General features: G+C 39.0%; 1 protein-coding gene across 1 annotated transcript in view; it reads left to right on the top strand.

The window, feature by feature from the left end:
• ATP8B4 (ATPase phospholipid transporting 8B4 (putative)) overlaps positions 1-19811 on the top strand; it is a 219869-nt gene that overhangs the window by 35658 nt on the left and 164400 nt on the right. The window contains exon 5 of the mRNA XM_028147700.2: positions 19098-19211. Coding sequence (XP_028003501.2) covers positions 19098-19211 — 114 coding nt within the window. The remainder of the gene's footprint in view (positions 1-19097; positions 19212-19811) is intronic.

A 19811-nucleotide genomic window follows, 5' to 3' on the forward strand; every position in this document is an offset into this window, starting at 1 on the left:
GAAATCCCACAGATTGACACTTTCTATCAATCCTCACTGTCCTCAGTAATCTTGGAAGTTTCTTTAAATTACATACCACAGCAGAGAAACTGGATTGTTTTTGTATATAGCACTGTATCCACCTGAAATGCAATCACAGTGTGTGTGTGTGTGTGTGTGTGTGTGTGTGTGTGTGTGTGTATCTTGTACATGACATTCTGAGAGTTAACAATGCATGAACTTATTTTATAAACTCTTAGACTATGTATTTGACTGATAAAATATGATGTCAGCCATATCTTAAAAGTGAGCCAATAAATATTGTATAATTTTCTTGGGTCAGAAACATTTGGATGAAGTAATGCCACTCGACTCAGGTTTTCTTCAGTGCCATTTAGCAAACAACTGTCTTTAGTCTATGCAATTAGCAGAAATTTGTATAATGCAATGGAATATTTATTGTTGTCACACTTTAAATCTCAAACGAGGGGTTCTTCACTATTCTTCTAGAACTCCATCTAGCAAAATTAGAGGAAGGGCCCTAAGGATTTATTTTTGTTTAGAGAAAAAGCCTACATTTTCAGGCAAAACAGATGGGCCTACTACAAATAATAAAACCTGTCTACTATCTCAACCCTCCAGAGAGGTTTGGGAATGTCATTTGTGCTTTCTGGGGGTTAGTTGGATAAAATTGGACAGCTACAATTTTCAGTCCCATGTGCCTCCTCAATAAAATTACGAGTTTGCAAATTGACTTGCAGACACAAAGCAGCAACTATCCTGAATGTTGTTGGGCTTTCCCCCCCCCCTTTTTTTTTTGGTAAGCGGGAACATTTTCCAACCAGACTCATGCCATTTAGTTTTCCAGTGTTGATCACACAGTTGTATAAAGCATCAAACCTGAAGGGGGCTGATTGTTATATATACTTGCATTTCTTTGCATGGTCTCACTTGAGATAATTGGTGTAAGAATCTTGACTGTTTTAATATTCAGAAACATCAAATAAAATGGAAATAAATTAAAAAGAAAGATAGTTAAAAAATCTCGCTAAACTAAACCTCTCAAGTGTTTCTTATTTACCTGTTCCAGGCTTGTGATATTTCAGTACACCTATAACTGGTTTCATTTCATCTGCTTTGTGAAGTAAATTTCAAGTAAATCCACACAGATGGGGCTTATTTATTTATTTTACTTATACTTTCTTCATTGCAATGATATGAAGATTAAAGTTTATAAGCAATATATAATTGGAATTAGAAGAGTTAATAAGCTAACTTTGATGTTAGAATTTTGGTGCTGTGTTATAGCCTAGCTATAGTGAAATAGGTTTATACTAAGTCTGAGAATGAAAAGATAGAGCAGGAAGAAAAGCAACTTCCTGTGTGAAGGGAGACTGACAAATGAAAATTTCTTGGTTGGCAAGTGGATTGTGAGAGTCATCCATAAATCAACCATGTGGATAAAGTTGGGCAAGCTCAGTAACAACTGAGAGTTAACAGAAAAACCACCAACCCCAACGGTCTCAAAGTGGTTTTTAATCTTGTTTTGTAATTTTCTTTACTGGACCAAATAGTTAGGTTCTGTGAATCATATTATTAAAAGATGGTAACTATCATATTTGACATTTTGTAGTTGAAAGATTAATCAGATCATTCTTGTTAAAAAATGTAGCCTCAACATGTGCACCATTACAAAACCAGTACTCAGATTACTGTTGTATTTTATATCTGCCTTTCCATGCAGTTCCTTACAAAAGCGAGCTATTTAAGCATTAAATTTAAATTTGAAAACACTTTATGAATGATTCTAGGAGTTGACTAGGGGCCACATCTATAAATGTATTAGTATATACAGTATGTGTGCAAGTAGGTAAGGTTGTCATTGTAAGAATGTGTGAACATCTTTGTAAGAATGTTCTGGCTTGAACAGGGAAGAACTAGTCTGAAAAATTAAGCAAAGGACAATAATCAGATTCTTACATCCAGATCAGTGACCTATACCTACAGCTGCTGATCCCCTTGTCTTGCCTTCTCTAGCAGCCTTCATTGTCCTGTGTTTCATGCCTGCTCCTTGCTTGCAAGCTTTTAGAGCTGTGGCTGTCCAGGTGCAAAGTAGACTGTGTTGCGGCTAGTGACACCATTCTGCACCAATATTCCAAAAGTGCTGGGAAGAAGAGTTGTGTTGTAGAGAACTTGACTGCCTTCTCTGGTACTGTTAAGTTAGCCTCAGTTCATGATGGACTCTCAGTGCGAATTATCCAAGCAAGCATGTCAAACTCAAAGGCTAACATGGGCCAAATAAACAAGGTTTGTGGGCTGCAAAAAACAAAAGCTTCAATTTTCATAGAAATGTAGGTTTATTTCGATAGGGACATGCTGAATACAAAGGGCTGAAATAAATGAGTAATCAGTAACATAAAATAACAGAACATTTTAATAAAAATGAATATTTTTTCTTGAACATTAACTTACCAGACACTGAATAACTGCACAAATTAATAAGCATAATGCAAATAAACCTATTTTTCTTGTTCTCTGAAAGCAAAATATTTCCTGTTACGCACACCAAACAAGTCAGTCCAAGACTAATGACGTGGCTAGGCCGCAAAAATATTCGTTGTGGGCCGAGAGTTTGACATGCGTGCTCTAGAACTTTCCCATCCACTTCTCTCTATAGAATTCTCACCAACTACCTATCTAGTCTGTGTATATTCCACTAGAGGAGGGGAGACCACTGCCTCCCCAAGCGACCTTTTCCGTTTTTGGATAGTTTTGATTTTAAACAGTTTTTCTATCAATTGAGCCACATTAATCTTCTCTTGCTTTATTATCCGTTATTGTAGAATTTCTTCTGAGGCCAAAGCAGAGCCAACATGTCTCCTGTTTTACGTGACTTTTTGTTGTTGTTGTTGATAATTTGTATTTAAAATATCAAACTTGGGTTCACTGAGTAGACTAACTCCAGGACAATCACCTGCAATTCTCTTTCTTTTCAAAGAGCTTCAGCTTTTCTAGAACCTCTTAACATGGGTTGCTCCAAAGTCAAACAATATTTTGGAAGTCATGTGACCAGCTTGAAGTAGAATTATTAATACAGCCTAAAATGGCACTAGCATTTTGTTGATTTTTTGACTCCTATTAATCTCACATTAAATCTCATTTTCATCTGTATCTTACTTATCATAGAACTTGGCACACAACAGGCACTTATTCTGTCATTAAATCTTCTTTTTATTAACGTGTCACATGTGGACTTAATGAGCATGTCGTCTACATCTTTATTGATATCTGATCCAATGGGTCAATAGAAAGGGAAGCTCTGAGGGTGGAGTTCAGGCATTTTTAAGCTCCCCAGGTGATTCTAGTGAGCAATCAGGATTAAGAATCACTGATGTAAGTTATTAATGAAAATATTGTGTACAACATAGTCAAAGACAGAGCCATGTGCCTCATCACTAGATACTTCCCTACATGTTGCCACTGGGCCATTAATCATTACATCCTATTGATTTAACTACTATACTTCACGATTCTATAATTAACTTCTTGCTGCCAACCCATTTTTTTGTTTAAATATGTTATATTATATCTCTCTATCCTAAAAAGCAGAAGCCTTTAAAAAAATTAATGTGTTACAGAACTGGTTTAGACAACTTCTATATTGAAGCAGAATGAATAATTGAAATTTGAAGATTCCTTTCCAAGTCATGTTTCTATGATTTTTGCAAACCACTTAGTCCCATGTTGCGATATTTTAAACACTCTTGGAGACCAAATGCCACAAAAATGCCATTGTTCTAAGCAAGACATTTTTGAGGTTAGAAGCACAAATGGACTGAACTTCTTCATGATGTTGTGCAGAGGAAACGTTGTTCAGACTTTTCTAGGTGAGAAAATAAGCTAAAGGAGTGTTTGATTTTTTTCTTCTCCTTTACTCTCTGATAAAGTAATAAACTGCATGTAGATATGGTGCTATAAAATGTGAAAGATTTGTATTTATTCTAGTGCCTATATTTCTTTGGCAAAAGTACTTCTCTAGGTATGTACTAGAAATTACTGGTTTGTGTTGTGAATTACTAACAATTTATCAGCTCATATTCTGTTCTGATAAGTAGAATTGCTTTTCCACTATGTATTATTTTGTATTTTTTTCCAAATGGGTTTCTCTCTCTTGTATTGAATAATTAGTAAGTGTTCATCATTTTGCTAAATGCCTTTAGAGACTTAAAAAAGCATAGAGATAGGTCTTCACCTCCTCAGAAACTTGCTATCCCCTTGGGATTTTGATATTATTTTATATGCATAAATGAAATGACAGTATAAGAATTTGTAATATTATGTATGAAAATGAGTGATGTTAAACTAGTAATTAACATTTTTACTATATTTGAATTTAAAGGACAATTTTCTAAGAAGAGATGAATTCTTTTCTTTAATTTGTTCAATTGGATATATATATATATATATATATATATATATATATATATATATATATATATATATATATATATATATATATATATATATATATATATACCATAGTATATATTTTGTTGTTGTTGTTGTTTAAAGTATTACATACTAGTATGTTTCCTTTTTTCCCCCATCAACCCCTACCCGGCTACTCCCACCCCCAATAAATATATATTTTTAATGGCGATAAATATCTTTGAAAAATATGAGTGGTAAACTACCATGTGCATATATATAGTATAAAAATGATCTAACTGGAGTTGGAAACTCCACTCCATTTTTTTTCCCACTGCACTTGAATCCCTGTCTGGATTTGGGGAACCATTTGGCTACTCAAAAAGCCAAGTGCCAGTCACCTTAAGCCCATATGAACCTAAACTGACTGAATGAAATTATGAATTCACTCAAAAGTACTTCTGGGATATACTGAAATGGAATGTTTTGAGTATAAAAGGCAGTTGAATTTTATATAAATCAAATATAAATTTATATATGTAACTATTAAAAATCAATACTTAAAATATTTTGATACTAGGGGATAGTTCTGAATTTATGTTTTATGAACAAATAATTATAAATAAAATGCTGAAACCATATAGGTCTTATATGCATTGCCTGTGAAAATATTCAGTATTTTTCATTTTATCATTTAAAAGAAAGGATTTTCCCCCTCTTCCCCCCATTTCTTTTCTTCACTGTGTCATGCTCCCCCTTGCCTCCACATACCTGTTGAATTTCCTCCATGGTTCTTTGTTTTCCAATTTAATGCTTGATCCGGTCTTTTTATTAGGCAGAGCTTAAACTGAAAATGCATGATATTTCTTTTCATCCAATGTACTTTTCTAAGGATTGAAGGAGAAGAAATCTAGAAAAATATGTTCAGCTGAGTCCAGGACACTTTGTTTTTGTTGTCTAAGTCTAAGTGTCAGGCATTTCAGTATTTCACCTGTGACACTGATGCAGGTCCATGGTCTAGTGGTGAAATCAAGTATCTCCAAAGACTCATAATCTATAGGAGACAAATGGGACTTTTTTGGATTTGTACTAATTTAATTGAATTGAATTATTTACATAGCCTTTTAAAATATATGCGAAACCTCTCTTTTAAGCGTATCTAAACTCTTAGAGGCCATTTGCTCCTTGAAGTTGGTCCACAGGACTTAGACCAGCATCTTTGCCCTCCCTGGGAGTTTGTTAGAGATGCAGAATCTCAGGACCCACCACAAAACTACTAAGTCATAATCTGCATTTGAACAACCTCCCCAAATGATTCATATACAAATGTTTGTAAATGAAACATTTGAATTTCATAAACACTGGATCCTTCCACTATTCTTACTTTAGTTAGGAGTGCCCTAAAGATTTTGGCAAAAGCAAACAGGTGAGGAGGAAAAAGGTATTTAATGATCAAGTACAATGTTAATGCTTTTTATGCATTTATCTCACCTGATCTTCACAAATCTGCTTGGTAGATAATATCAGTTACATTTTTCGGATGGGGACTAAGAGATTTTCCCCCTCAAAGTCACTTAGCTAATAAAATGTGGTGTCCCCTTTCAGATTCAGGACTCCAAGCCCTCACTTTTTCCTAATACTCAATGATCTCCTGGGACAATTGGCATTTACCCAAGTATTTATTAACTGGGTTTGTTGTTTAATGGTGAATATGACTTAGATATATTTTTTTTGGAAAATGACCTCAAGAAGTTCTCGAATCTTTCCTGAAATAAGATTTGCAGGGAGGGTCTTTCTTCTTAATCTATGCATCTCAAATTTGAGGATTGATTTGTCATTTTCCATATGTAACTGCTTTCTTCCCTCCCTCCCTTCCTTCCTTCTTTTTTTTCTCCCTTCCTCTTTCCCTTTCTCCCCTTCTTTTCTTTCCTCCTCTTGTTCTCTGCCTCTTCTTCTTCTTCTTTATAATAGTTTTTGTCTAATTAGGATATATTGAAAGTATTTTAGGTTACCATTTTGCAACAGAAACTTGGCATATTTCAATGGCATTTTCAGGGAAACTGTGGGGCTTTCATAAATGAAAAATCCAGTCTGAATTCAAGGTGTAAAATGCTATGAGTTCTATAGGCTGTGATAAGCTCCTTCCTCAATTCCATGCCAATGGTAAGTGAAGTGCTTTCAACTAAAGCTATTTATGAATGGACTATGCCATACCATATCTTACTTCCCATGTCTACCCAGTTGCCTGATGCTTTCCTGTTTCCAAGATCTTTCCTATCAGCAAGGAAATCCTCCTCACATTGAACCGTTAGAAATTAAGTATTACCCTCCTTTGGGTATTTGAATGATCATGGAGATCAGAGGCCAGAAACAGTGTTTGACTCAAAGAGTTGGCCTGAAAGTGATGCATCTGCATCCCCCTCCACTCCTATTCCAGGGGTAGCACATTGCCAGGTGTATAATAGGTGTGTACATTTTTGGTAGAGGGCTTCTCTGAGTCATTGCTATAGTCTACTTCTTATTTGTTCATTTATTCATGCATTTATTTAACAACCACAATTATTATTAAAAATTAAGAAGTGTTATTACAAATTAAATTATTAAGAATGACAATTATTCAAGAATTGCCATGCACCTGGCACAGGGGTGAGGTACCTAGATGTGGACAAGACTCATTGGTATTTGCCTTCAAGGAGCTCACAGTCCAGTGGGGCCACTTCTTCAGGTTTAGAATCAGAAAATTTCCTAGAAGCCCAAGGGCATGCTGGGGGCCAAGCCTCTGGTGTGGTATACGCAAGTGCTTTCAAACTTTCTGGATGTCACTTTTTCTACTAAGGCTATAGGCAAGTCATTTCACTGGAAAGGACTGTTGTGGGAGAATATCTAAAATGGGGTTGATATAAACAATAACTATTGTGTGAACATCAGTTTCTCAAAAAGGCCCCTAGGTTTCATCTTCTCTACGCCCTTCAACCCCAGTCCTATTTGTAGTGCCACTGGTGATTCTCAGTGGGAAGCACAGAGCATAGTCTTCTGTTTTCATGAAATGCCTCGTGATTCTGTTCTTCCAAACCCACCAACCTCTCTGGCTTCTTCCTCCCTGAAACCAACACACTTGCATAGGGGTCTGGGTAAACTTCATTTTTGAAACTTGCTTTTGATGATGGGAATGAGGAGGAAGAATGTGGTCGAGGAATGCACTGAGGAGGAGGAATATGAAGGAAGTGGGATGAGATGGTGGACAAGGTATGGGTGCTGCAGCCAGAAGTCCCTCACTCATTCATGTGTTCATTTATTCATTTAGGAAAAAGGGGGAAGAATCTGGTCTGCTTTGTTCCAGAGCAGCTTTGTACACTCACTGTTACTCACAACTGGCTGCCCCAGGGGTGCTTGGGTGGATCATGAACTATTAAATAAATGAGTGCCCACTGCAACTTGCCCTGGAGCCTGGTACTTACAATTGCTCCTGTGAGAAGCAGCTCGGTTACAAATCTGCTCAGCAACTTAGAGCATCTGTTCTAGTGAATTTTGTGACTCACATTTGAAATCACTGTGCATTTTCTGTGTTCACATCATGGCAGCCTTGCTCTGATCAGCACTCATATGAGCTTCTTGAATCTCTGTATCAGCTCTTAAAAAAGACAACTGCGTACTTCTGTGTATGTCATTAGGGAGCCCCACTGCCACTTCCCCAAAGCAAATTTAGGGTAGTCTTTGTTTTAACTTAAGATTTATCCTAAGCAAAATCTCCAAATTTGGTGAAAATTCATTAAACCCTTTGTGTCTGATGTGATCACAAAAAATAAAAGAATGACACTTCAATTTATTTGTAAATTATTATTACACTTATTGTGTTTTAATGATAGAAGATGCGTTGAAGCCTCTCTCCCCGCTAACTCCATGTAGAGAATTTTCCTTCTGTGTCTCCCCATCCAGTCCTAGATTCTTCCCTCTCAACACCTTGACTCCCAAACAAAAACCACCCAATAAACAAAAAAACACAAAGCCAGGTGGCGGGGGTTTGTCTAAATTGAGATTTATTACTCAACCCAGGATAGGAAGAGGCTGGAGACCATGAAAAGCTAGGAATGTTTTAGGGCGACATCTTTATGAGTTGGCCAGGGGTCCCAGTTGCCCCAGCACTCTGCAGAGGGTGGGGGCTCAGAGCTGCACTTCCCATCTGATCCCCAGGGGGTCAGGAGAAAACTTCACGTTACCCCAGAGCTGGTGTTATTTGTGTAGAACCTTAGTGTCAGATTAGACTATTTGTAGTGTGTTATTATAACCCCTCAGCCCTTTGGGAAATTCTTTATGGGTGTCTTTCCTCGTTAACTGGACTTTTCCATTGTGCGTTTGTTATTGTCATAAACACTGAGGTCCTGCCTGAAATTTGGCTTAGTTCCCAGACTGCACAGCAACACGAACATGGTCTAATTTTTAGTCCTAATAAACAAAGCAGGTCGTATGCACTAAGTTGTCCAAAGACGCAGCTGTAGTTTGGGAAACTGGCCTGAGCAAGGTAGCCTCACATTAACGTATAGAAATGCCCACCCTGGACATTCAAGGTCTCTAGAGCCCTAGAATGAGATGGGCCAATGGACCAGAGCTCAGGGCCTGCTACCAATCAGATGGCTGAGCTACAAGAAGGAGGCACAGAGGAGCTTTGACAAAGCAGTAATAAGAGGCAAACAAATCATTAGGGATGCTCTATAAAGGTCCCACTGAAATACAACCTTTTCTTTTTTTTTTTCTTTTTTGCATGCCTTCATTTTGTTTTACCTCTTATCTGAAGGCATATTCTAGTTCTCTCTCTGTATAATTTAAGAGTATTCCCAATCCTTTTTCAGATGTCACAAAATAAAAGTTAACATTTTATCTAGAACTATTTAAAAGTCTTTATATATTGCATGAATCTAAACACCCAGGAGGAAAAAAAACTGTGATTAAATTAACCTCAGAGGGAAATGTAATTTGTTCCCCTAGTAATTGCCCCAAATTAGTACTTCGTGGATAAATTACTATTTATAGGCTATTTACTAGCTCTAGAACAGTCTTTCAGATGCTGGAAACTATACCCCGGCCTGAGGGTAGAAAAAAGAACAAGGTTTATGATTTGCTTTTCGGGGAGACTGAGGCTGGGAAGCACGCCTAGTCACAGTCTGAGTTTCTGAGGTCTACAGCGGAAATGAAGCGCCCCAGACAAGTCCTGTGAAGCTCTCCCTAGATTGAGAGGATTGAAAATGACTGCTTTAGCTGATTGAGTTAATGTGCACAGGGAAGACCCTTGTGCTTTAGTTTAAGACAGTGGTCGGTAAACTCATTAGTCAACAGAGCCAAATATCAACAGTACAACGATTGAAATTTCTTTTGAGAGTCAAATTTTTTAAACTTAAACTTCTTCTAATGCCACTTCTTCAAAATAGACTTGCCCAGGCCATGGTATTTTGTGGAAGAGCCACACTCAAGGGGTCAAAGAGCCGCATGTGACTCGCGAGCCACAGGTTGCCGACCACGGGTTTAAGAGGTTCTCTTCTTCACCAGGTCAAGAATGTTTTACAAGGGTCAGTGAATTCAATGGTCATGAGGGAGTGTAGAAACTCTTTGTTTTTGACTCATTTCCAAGAAACACCATTAGGGAGAACACAGGAGTCTACAAAACATAGCTTTTATGGGCAACCCTTGTCCTGCTCTAAGCCTCAGTTTCCTTACCTGTAAAATGGCACTGAAATAGCAATAGCTCACTGGTTTTTTTTGAAGATTATCTGAGATGATGTATGAATAGTGCTCAGCACAGTGCTTGGCTAACCAACGTGTTAGTTGGTGTCATTGTATTACAGAACCATACATTCTGCATTTTGTGTCCAAGTCTTGGTGACATGTAGGTCACCTCATTTCCTTTGACCATAACAGTGTTTAATATGGTGGTCTTCAAACTTTTGATCATGTTCTCTACTTGTAAAAAGAAAACCTTTCCTATATATACATTTATTTATATACTGGTGCCCTGGTGCACGGATTCATGCACATTGAAAGGAAATTAATTAGAAGGTGGCCAGCGGGCAGAACTGGGTGAGACAGGCCGGATAAGCCCTGGAGCCAGACTCCCGCGGACCCTCCCTGGTTGGCCGAACCTGGGGTGGTGCTGTGGCTCAAAGGGCATCTGTGGAGTAAGTGGTGTCCCTCGGCCTGGCCTGCAGGGATTGGGCCAAAACCAGCTCTCCGACATCTCCCGAGGGGTCCCGGAGTGGGAGAGGGCACTCTGCAAAGTAGCTGTTGTACAGGGTGTGGAATGCAAATGCAAGTGTGCAGCAAACCAGATTCGGGGCCGATAGTGCCCCAGCAACAACATAACCCATGGTCAAAGGTAGAATTGCGCGGCCCTGTGAGGAATCAGACTCCCTCCTCTCTGGTTTTGGGGTGCATCACCCGAGAACTGCTGCTGCCAAGTCACTGCAGCTTGGCAGCTCCTGTGTTGAGCGTCTGCCCCCTGGTGGTCAGTGCGCATCATAGCGATCGGTCAGAGAGTCGGACACTTATCATATTAGCCTTTTATATATAGAGATATTTATTTATATAACTATATGTATATACATAAGTATATGTATGTGTATATCTATATGGTAAATATAATCTGTGCATTAAACATTAGTGACTTTAACTTAAAATTCTTTTGTTAATATATGCAGAAAAGTTATTTTTTTCTGACAGCCTGAAGAATTATTTTGGGCATCCCTTGGGGGGGGGACTGGTGCCCCAGCGGTCTCATCAGATAGGGTAATCTTGAGCTAGCATTAACCTGCAAAGTCAAACAGCAGGCTTCCTAAGGGAGTCTTGGCAGCCAGGTGCTCCTGTTGTGTTGCTATTTTCTTCATAGCACTGATCACTCTGTTAAATTGTGTCCTCAGTTTACAAGTTGATGGTCTGCTCATTCCTGCCTTGTTCCCCACAAATATAACTTGTGCCAGGGAGACTTTATTTATTCATACCTGCAGTCCTGGCTCAAGGACATAGTGCCTGATGCATAGCAGACCCTCAGTTGAATGAGTAGGTGAATGCAGGGGGAAACATACCCTCTGCTTTTCCTTCCCACAAATGTTTTTGTTGATGGTGGAGAGCCCAGGCTCAGGAGAATGCTACCATGATCATGGTTGTAGCCAATGTTGACTGGCAACTGTCTGTAAAACCTCTCCTGTGGCTTGCCCCTCTCTCTTTTTTTTAATAAATATATTTTATTGATTTTTTACAGAGAGGAAGAGAGAGGGATAGAGAGTTAGAAATATTGATGAGAGAGAAACATCGACCAGCTGCCTCCTGCACACCCCCTACTGGGGATGTGCCCGCAACCAAGGTACGTGCCCTTGACCGGAATCAAACCTGGGACCCTTGAGTCCGCAGGCCGACGCTCTATCCACTGAGCCAAACCGGTTTTGGCTTGCCCCTCTCTCAACAGTGCTCATAGTGGAGCACCATCCTCTCTTCTTGGCTCCCAAAGCTGAATGCAATGGACTCCGGACTGGGCACCATTTAACAAAGCTGAGAAGCTGTGGTTCTGCCTGGTATCAGTGAGGTGCCAGACACCGAATCTCCAGGCCCATTTGCCCCAGACATCATTCTTTCGGAATCTTTACATAAACATGGGTGTTTCACATATTTCCCGAGTGGTGCAAATGCCTTTAGGCCACTTCCTTTTTTATGCAAGTTGTCTGTGGACACAGTTTCTTTTTGGTTTTTGTTTTATGGTTTAGCGATAATCTCTCCTTAAGAGTCATGACTGTTTTTCTCTCTGGAATTCAGATTGTACCATAACAGTATTATATCTGCCTGCTCTTATGGCAAGAAAACTAGGCTCCCTCTACCCCACCACCCAAACTCCTGACAGTTACTTTTTATAGTTGTTATGACATAAACATGTTTCATCAAATGTGGAAAGATCTTTTGATAGTGCTCAGACCACGGTACTCATTGCGAAAGCTCCTGGGGTTTGGCCTGTGGGATTCGCAGACGCAGGCAGTGTCCCCAGGCAACCACTGAACGCACGCATTTACGCTTAGCCTTCGGTGACTCATTTTTTAAGGCAAATAACAGATAAAAATAAACTGTTATACAAAAACGTAAGCTGATCTTATATATATTTTTAGTGTCCTTACCTGGTGTTTGGTTGGTTGGGAGTGAAAGAAAAATAAATTCAAATGGACTTAGACTATAAAAGAAATGACAATATAACTAAAAGTGCAGGGATAGGGCTATCTTCAGGAGAGGCTTGGCCTACTTTCTCTCTCTGCATTTCTCAGCCCTGCATCTGCAGTGTAGAGTTTATTCTTGGCAGCATCCCCTCTCAGGATCCCAAGATGTTATCAGTGACCCCTAGTGCTACTTCAGGTTGGAATCCAGTAGGAAAGAGAAAGCCTTATATCTCCAACAAATCCCCAGAACTGACATGGGTCATGTGCTAATCCCTGAATTTTAAAATTGTAATTAGGAGGATAGGCCATGTGGTTGGTTTAAACTAACCCGGGCCTGACCTTGGAGTTATGGACGTGAGTTGAATCCATCCAGACCACAGGACTAAGCAAGTTGGAGCCCTGTTAGCTGAGGTGAAGGGCAGGTAGTCAAATAGCGGTTATACCTGACATTCAAACAGGACTGGATGTGCAGCACTGACGTAGGTTTCTGACGTTTATTGTTTGGAGCTGGTGTGTCTTGTGTCTCCAAAGATTAGGGCTAGTTTCCATATCTGGTTGTGGTGGCCGTTAGTCATGTCCATCGGTGTTTCTGTCTTTCTGCCATTTGGGTACACGGTGATTCTTTCTGGTCAGTGAGTTGTAAGCATTCGGATTAAAGCGTTAAGTTGTGGGTGTGAGGCCCTCCAGAGCGCTCTCTTTCCCTCCGGTACCGCAACTTGAAGCGTGTGAAATGGTGTCTGGTCCATTGAGAGTAACTGTGATGAGCAGCGTCTCCCTGCTGGCTCATGTTGGATGTAGTAGCATGAGCAAGAAGCAAACGCTTACTCTGTTAAGCTATCAGGATTCTGGAGTTGTTTGTTACTGTGGCATACCCAGTTTATCCTGCCTCGTACATTGGATTGCCTAAATTCATTTGTATTATTTAGGGGTTGCTCACAACCCCCTTATATTTGTATAATTCTTTCAACTTAGCAAAAACGCTTTCACATCTATGATCTCCTCTCTACAATAGTCCTATATATAGACAAAAAATATTAGCTTCATTTTGCCAGTAGAAGAATTGAGGCAAACTCCTCAAATGTTCTATTTACAGTGTTTATTATTTTATATTTGTTTTGTTTTCTTAAGCAATACAATTACACAATCAAACTGTACTGTAAAGAATCATGTTGCTCATTTTATTAATATTTTATTTGATGGCCCACCTCTGAAAAATTTTGCTGTATATTTTCCCCACACCAAGCAGTCAGTGTTGAAAATGTAAAGGACTTTGGTCACTGCCGCTTCTCTTGGAAAGCTTAGCTAAGGAAGTGGCTAGCTATACAGTTTGCCTGCATTGAGCTGTGTCAGGAGCAAAGAGAAACACTCTTGAGGGGGGTTGAGAGGGAATACAAGGAAGCACATCGGGCAATAGAGAACCGGGACTCTTACTGAACAGGATGACTCTTACTGAGAGGAAAAGGTAGATATACAGGGTTTCCCTTGGCCAGAAAGTGGCAGAAGACTAGCAATACAGAGTGGAGGAGAGAGCAGGGGCTGATTGCTCTGAATGCAGAGGAGACATCTGCTGTGCACTGAATTGGGGGAGCATTAGGGTGAAGAGTGCTTGGATTCAAATCCAGGTTCCCCCACTTATCAGCTGTGTAACCTTGCACAAATTACTTGATCTCTCTGACCTTGGATTCCCCTTATATGTAATTGGAATATTAGCACCTATTTCATAAGGATATTGTGAGGATAAAATGAGTTGAGAAATGTAAAGATCTTAGAACAGTACACAGTACACATAGTAAAAGCTTGGTAAATATCATCATCTTATATAATAAAAGGGTAATATGCAAATAGACCGAACAGCAGAATGAACACATGTAGCCCCTTGTCCCGCCGGGCCCCACCCTCCAATGGGCCCCCCACCCCAATCGGGGTTGGGGCTGGGAGGCAAACCACCTGCAGCAGTCCCTCACCTTGGCTTGCCCCGACTCCGATGGCCCCCATTGGGGTGGGCCAGCTGGACCCCACCAGTGCACAAATTCGTGCACCAGGCCTCTAGTCAATAACAACAACAACAATAATAATAGTCCTAGCTGGTTTGGCTTAGTGGATAGACTGTTGGCCTTCGGACTGAAGGGTCCTGGGTTCAATTACAGTCAAGGGCACATGCCTGGGTTGCAGGCTTGATCCCCAGTAGGGGGTGTGCAGGAGGCAGCTGATCAATGATTTTCATCGTTGATGTTTCTCTCTCCCTCTCCCTCTCCCTCCCTCTCTGAAATCAATAAAATATATTTAATAATAATAATAAATAATAAATTTGTTGCCACCCTTTCTGCCACCATGTTGGTCCAAGCCACACATTATCTTTCACTTCGACTAATTCAAAGACTTCTTCATTGGTCTTCACATCTATTCTTGTGTCATTTCCAGTTTGTTCTCCACCTGGTAGCTAGGTTAATGTTTTAAAATTAGAATTCATGAAGTTACTTCTTTGCTTAAAACCTTTCAGTAATTCCTTTTTTACTTATACTTTTAGTCTTTATCATAAAATATAGCTTCCAAGGAACTTGTTTCTCTGCCTCAGTTTGTGCTGACATCCATAGTAGATCCCCAAGTGTGCCATCTTCTGCTAACCTCAGGGCCTTTAGACTAATATACTTTAGAGGAGCAATGCCATTTCCTTATCTTGATGTTGCTTTTCAGCTGGAGGGGTCTATACTGGGGTGGTACTTCTCTTTCCACCTCTTTCCACCTCTACTCACTCTGCCCCATGGGAGGTGGAGTCATATGTCAATCTCAGAGGAATACCTGGGCCTCCTGAATTTAGCTCTGCCCTCTTCCTCTCAGAGGTGAGCTTCCTACAGGGAGCAGGCCGTCTCTGATGTTCCTCTAGCAGTGGGCTCTTTCCCACTACCTAGGAGGTCTGCCCTGTTCTGCAATTGCCTCTGACTGTGTGATTAAGCCTACCTCACTAAAGGGTCAGTTAACTGGCTCACCTGCCTAACAAACTAAAGCCATGACTTCCAGCCTGGCTTCTATCAGCACTAAAGATGCTATATGGGTTCTTCAGACGTGTTTCTTTCTACTTTATCTTTTCCTTCCCCTCTTCATGGTTGTCCTCCTCTGAATTGGGGTGTTTCTAGTAGTCTGTGGTAGAAAAGCTAAGAGGGTCATGGACATCTTCCGTGCCGTATTACGGAATGAACTATGCTAAAATTTGACTGTAGGCTGGCTCAATGAAATGGCTGAATATCAATGTGGCTGATTTAAGGTCTTAACAATGTTCATATTCTTGGACAGGGCAGTGGAAATGAAAACATTTCCCCCCACTTTCTATTGGAAAACAAAGGTAAATGGGTCCAGAGAGTCTCCAGGAGGGGGAGCCCTGGTTCCTTGTTCTCAGTCATAGCTGTGAGAATTTGCATCATCTGTGACTAAGTCACAACAGAGCCAGTAAACAAACACAATCATTGCTGGAGTTTAAGCAAATAGGAGAAAATTGTCAGTTGGCATCATCCCTTTATACCATGCAATTAGCTGTTCACCTATGTGGAATTCAGTTTTGCAGGAGAATTTGTTCTATAATTCTTGCCATGGTTTTGAATGTCACAGCCAATGTTCAGTCTGTTCTTTTAGTAAGATACAGGCTCACACTTAAACTAAATTTTTAGTTTACACTTAAACTAAAACAAACATATAAAACAAAAATAAGAATATGTGATTCTTTTAGTTAACTGCTTTTTCTCCTTAGTTTTTCGCTTCCTTATAATGTTTTCCAAGTCTCTCCTTTAGAAAAATGTGTTGTTACAGTTCAGTCTTCCCTCCCAGCCCAGCTCTTGAGTAGATAACTCATTGTAAAATAGCCATCATTTACTTAGAGAACAGCTTTTAGCACATTACTATGCATTAGACCAACTAAGCTGGATATTATTCTCTTGACACCTCTCTTACTGTCCCGCACTTATTGCCAGAGGTGGACACATTGATTCATGGTAAATGTTAAAAATGGCCATTTAACAGATGATTATTTTCTTTAAAGAGTATCAGTGATTACTAGGAATCAGTGTAGGTTCACTTAAAACAAGGTACACTGACTAATCTCAGTTTTAAAATATTAGTGGATGGAAACACCCTGGGCATGCTGATTCTGAATTTCAGCACTACTCCCAATTTCATGTTTTCTTTGTAGATAAGATAGATTGAAGCATCATGGGAGTATAGTTAGGTGGATTTATAAATGGTTAAATAAAACATACTTAGTATCTTTATATGTAAAAGGCTAATATGCAAAGTGTCCCCTCGGGAGTTTGACCGGGAGTTCAATCGCTTGCTATGATGTGTGCTGACCACCAGGGGGTGGCACAAAGTGAAGGAAGGCTCCGGCTGGCAGCCTGAAGACCCCAATTGGCCCTGATCACTAGCCAGGCCTAGGGACCCTACCAGTGCACAAATTTTGTGCACTGGGCCTCTAGTGTTTTATATAAACACTTGAGAAAGATGTTAACAATAATCTGTGTAGAGGTCTCCAGTAGTTGGCCAAAGTTTTATTTTTAATTTTTTTTTATTGATTTCAGAGAGGAAGGGAGAGGGAGAGAGAGATAGAAACATCAATGATGAAAGAATCACTGATTGGCTCCCTCCTGCATGCCCCACAATAGGGGATTGAGCCCTCAACCCGGGCATGTGCCCTTGACCAGAATCGAACCTGGGACCCTTCAGTTCGCAGGCTGATGCTCTATCCACTGAGCCAAACCAGCCAGGGCAAGTTTTATTTCTTTAATTAAAAATTTGGGGTTATATTTAGTCCTGTTCATTTTTAAAAATTCAATTTATTGGTGTGAGATTGGTTAATAACATTATGTAAGTTTCAAGTATACAATTCTATAATACATCATTTGCATATTTTATTGTGTGTTCAACATTCAAAGTCTAGTCTCCCTCTATCACCATATATTTGATCCCTTTACCCCTTTATCTACCACCACCCCTGCAACCGTCTTCTCTAGTAACTAACCTTCTGTTGTCTGTGTCTATGGATTTGTTTGTTTGTTGCTTTCTGTCTTATATCCCACATATGAGTGAAATCATATAGTTCTTGTCCTTTCTGACTGACTTATTTCACTTAGCATGCTACTCTCAAGATCCATCCATGTTGTTGCAAATAGCAGTATTTCATCTTTTCTTATGGCTGAGAAGTATTCCATAGTATATACTGTATGTACCACATTATCCAATCATTCATTGAAAGATACTTATAGCTCTGTCCTTTTTAATGTATAGTCTATAGCTTTGGAAGAATAATAAAAGGCTTGTGTTTGAAATTTTCTGATGACACAAAGCTGGGAGGAATATTTAATAGTTTGGGATAGTTCAGTTAAGAGTAAATATTTCTTTATTAGGCTGTTATACAAAATATCTTGTACATTGATATTTTAAAAAATCAACTGTATATGCTTAATGGGAGACCTGATTTAATTGTAATTTATGAAGAAGTAATCTAGAGATTTTAGTTCATCAAAACTCAATATGAATAAACAGTGAGATACAATTGCTGAAATGACATTTAAGAACATCTGTCTCTGTTCTAAAGGGATTAGTTGAACTAAATTTTTAATATGTGTTTGGTTCTGGACACAATGTTTTAAGAAAGATGCAGAAAAATTGGGAAAATTCCAGAAGAAGCTGATCAGGAAGAGATGTCTATAAAATAGGTCATGGAGAATGGCTGAGGGGTTCGAGAATGTCTGGACCAGAGTGCAGGTTTATGGGAGGACCTAGGAGTGACTCTTGAAAATTTGAAGGTTGTCAACATACAAAGGGCTTAGATTTGGGTTAGGTTACCCCAGAGATGGAATTTGTCACATGTCAAGAAGTTATAGGGAGGCAGATTTGGGTTTCTCATTATAAAAACCTTTCTAGCAATCTTCACTCTACAATGGAGACAGGCTGCCTTGCAAGGTGGTTAGTTTCCCACCACCGAAGACTTTCAATGACAGGTGTAGGGGCCCTTTGTCAGAGTTATCAAAAGGGCCATGCTTTAGGAAGGTGTATCAATGATCCTTGAAGTTCCTTCCAATCTTATGGGCCCCAGCATGAGCTCAGTGTTTGCACATAGTAGGTGTTCAAGCAATATATGTGGAATCAATAAATGCATAAAAGTAAAAAAACCTCAGGGGCAGACCTTTGCACTTGATATATATATGGTTATATATATATGGTTATATATATGGTTATGCATATATATATATATATATATATATATATATATACACACACACACATATATATAGTTATAAATGATTTTATGGCATTGAACAGTAATTTCACGTAGTTTCAGGAGCATATCATCTTAGAAAAAATGAAGGCCTTGGGCCACACAGAGTTTAAAATTTCCTAGATAACTGGCTTATATTTCTTGCTGTGGTATAACCCATTCTCAGCCTTGTAAGTTTTAGAGCTATTTCTGATAATGAACAGGCTTTGCCCCGAACTAACATGATGCTATTTCTTTTCCAGGATAATCGTATCCACACATCCAAGTACAACATTCTCACCTTTTTGCCAATTAATTTATTTGAACAGTTCCAAAGAGTGGCAAATGCCTATTTCCTTTTTCTTCTGATTTTACAGGTAATGTTTATGCTGTATTTCTTCATGATCTCTTTGTTAAAAGTATTCATATAATTTGAAAAAGTAAGTTAATGCACTTAGTTAAATGTTCATGATTAGGTAAAACCATCCTTATGAGATTTTTAATGTTATTGTTGTTTTTCTTCACAAATGTGGGAGGGTTAGGAATGGGTAAAAACCAGCACATTCATCATTTTAAACACTGAGGTAATTTTAAAATGCAGTCTTGCACTTTACTTGAACCAAACCAGAGCCTAATGATTACTGTTCACGGCCTCTCCCCTTTCTTTATCTCCCTCTCATGTCAACAGTTTGGGTATTGCCAGAGTGAAAACCATGAGTCTAGCAGAGTGGTAGTTTGTGGAACTTAATATGGCAAATTCATTTGCATCTAAGAACATTGACATATTTTGCATATATATTAAAATAAATGATGTATGATATATGTTATTTCACTCTACAATGATTTTTAAAAATAGTTTGAGTGGTTAATTGGTAGTTATAAACATTGCTTTTTCCTCCTATTTGACTAAAATTTTTCCTCCCATTTGAAAGAAAAAAGCATAGCTCACATTAGCCAGTTATTTACTTAGTATTTAT

Source organism: Eptesicus fuscus, chromosome 5, assembly GCF_027574615.1.
Source record: "Eptesicus fuscus isolate TK198812 chromosome 5, DD_ASM_mEF_20220401, whole genome shotgun sequence".
Taxonomy (NCBI): domain Eukaryota; kingdom Metazoa; phylum Chordata; class Mammalia; order Chiroptera; family Vespertilionidae; genus Eptesicus; species Eptesicus fuscus.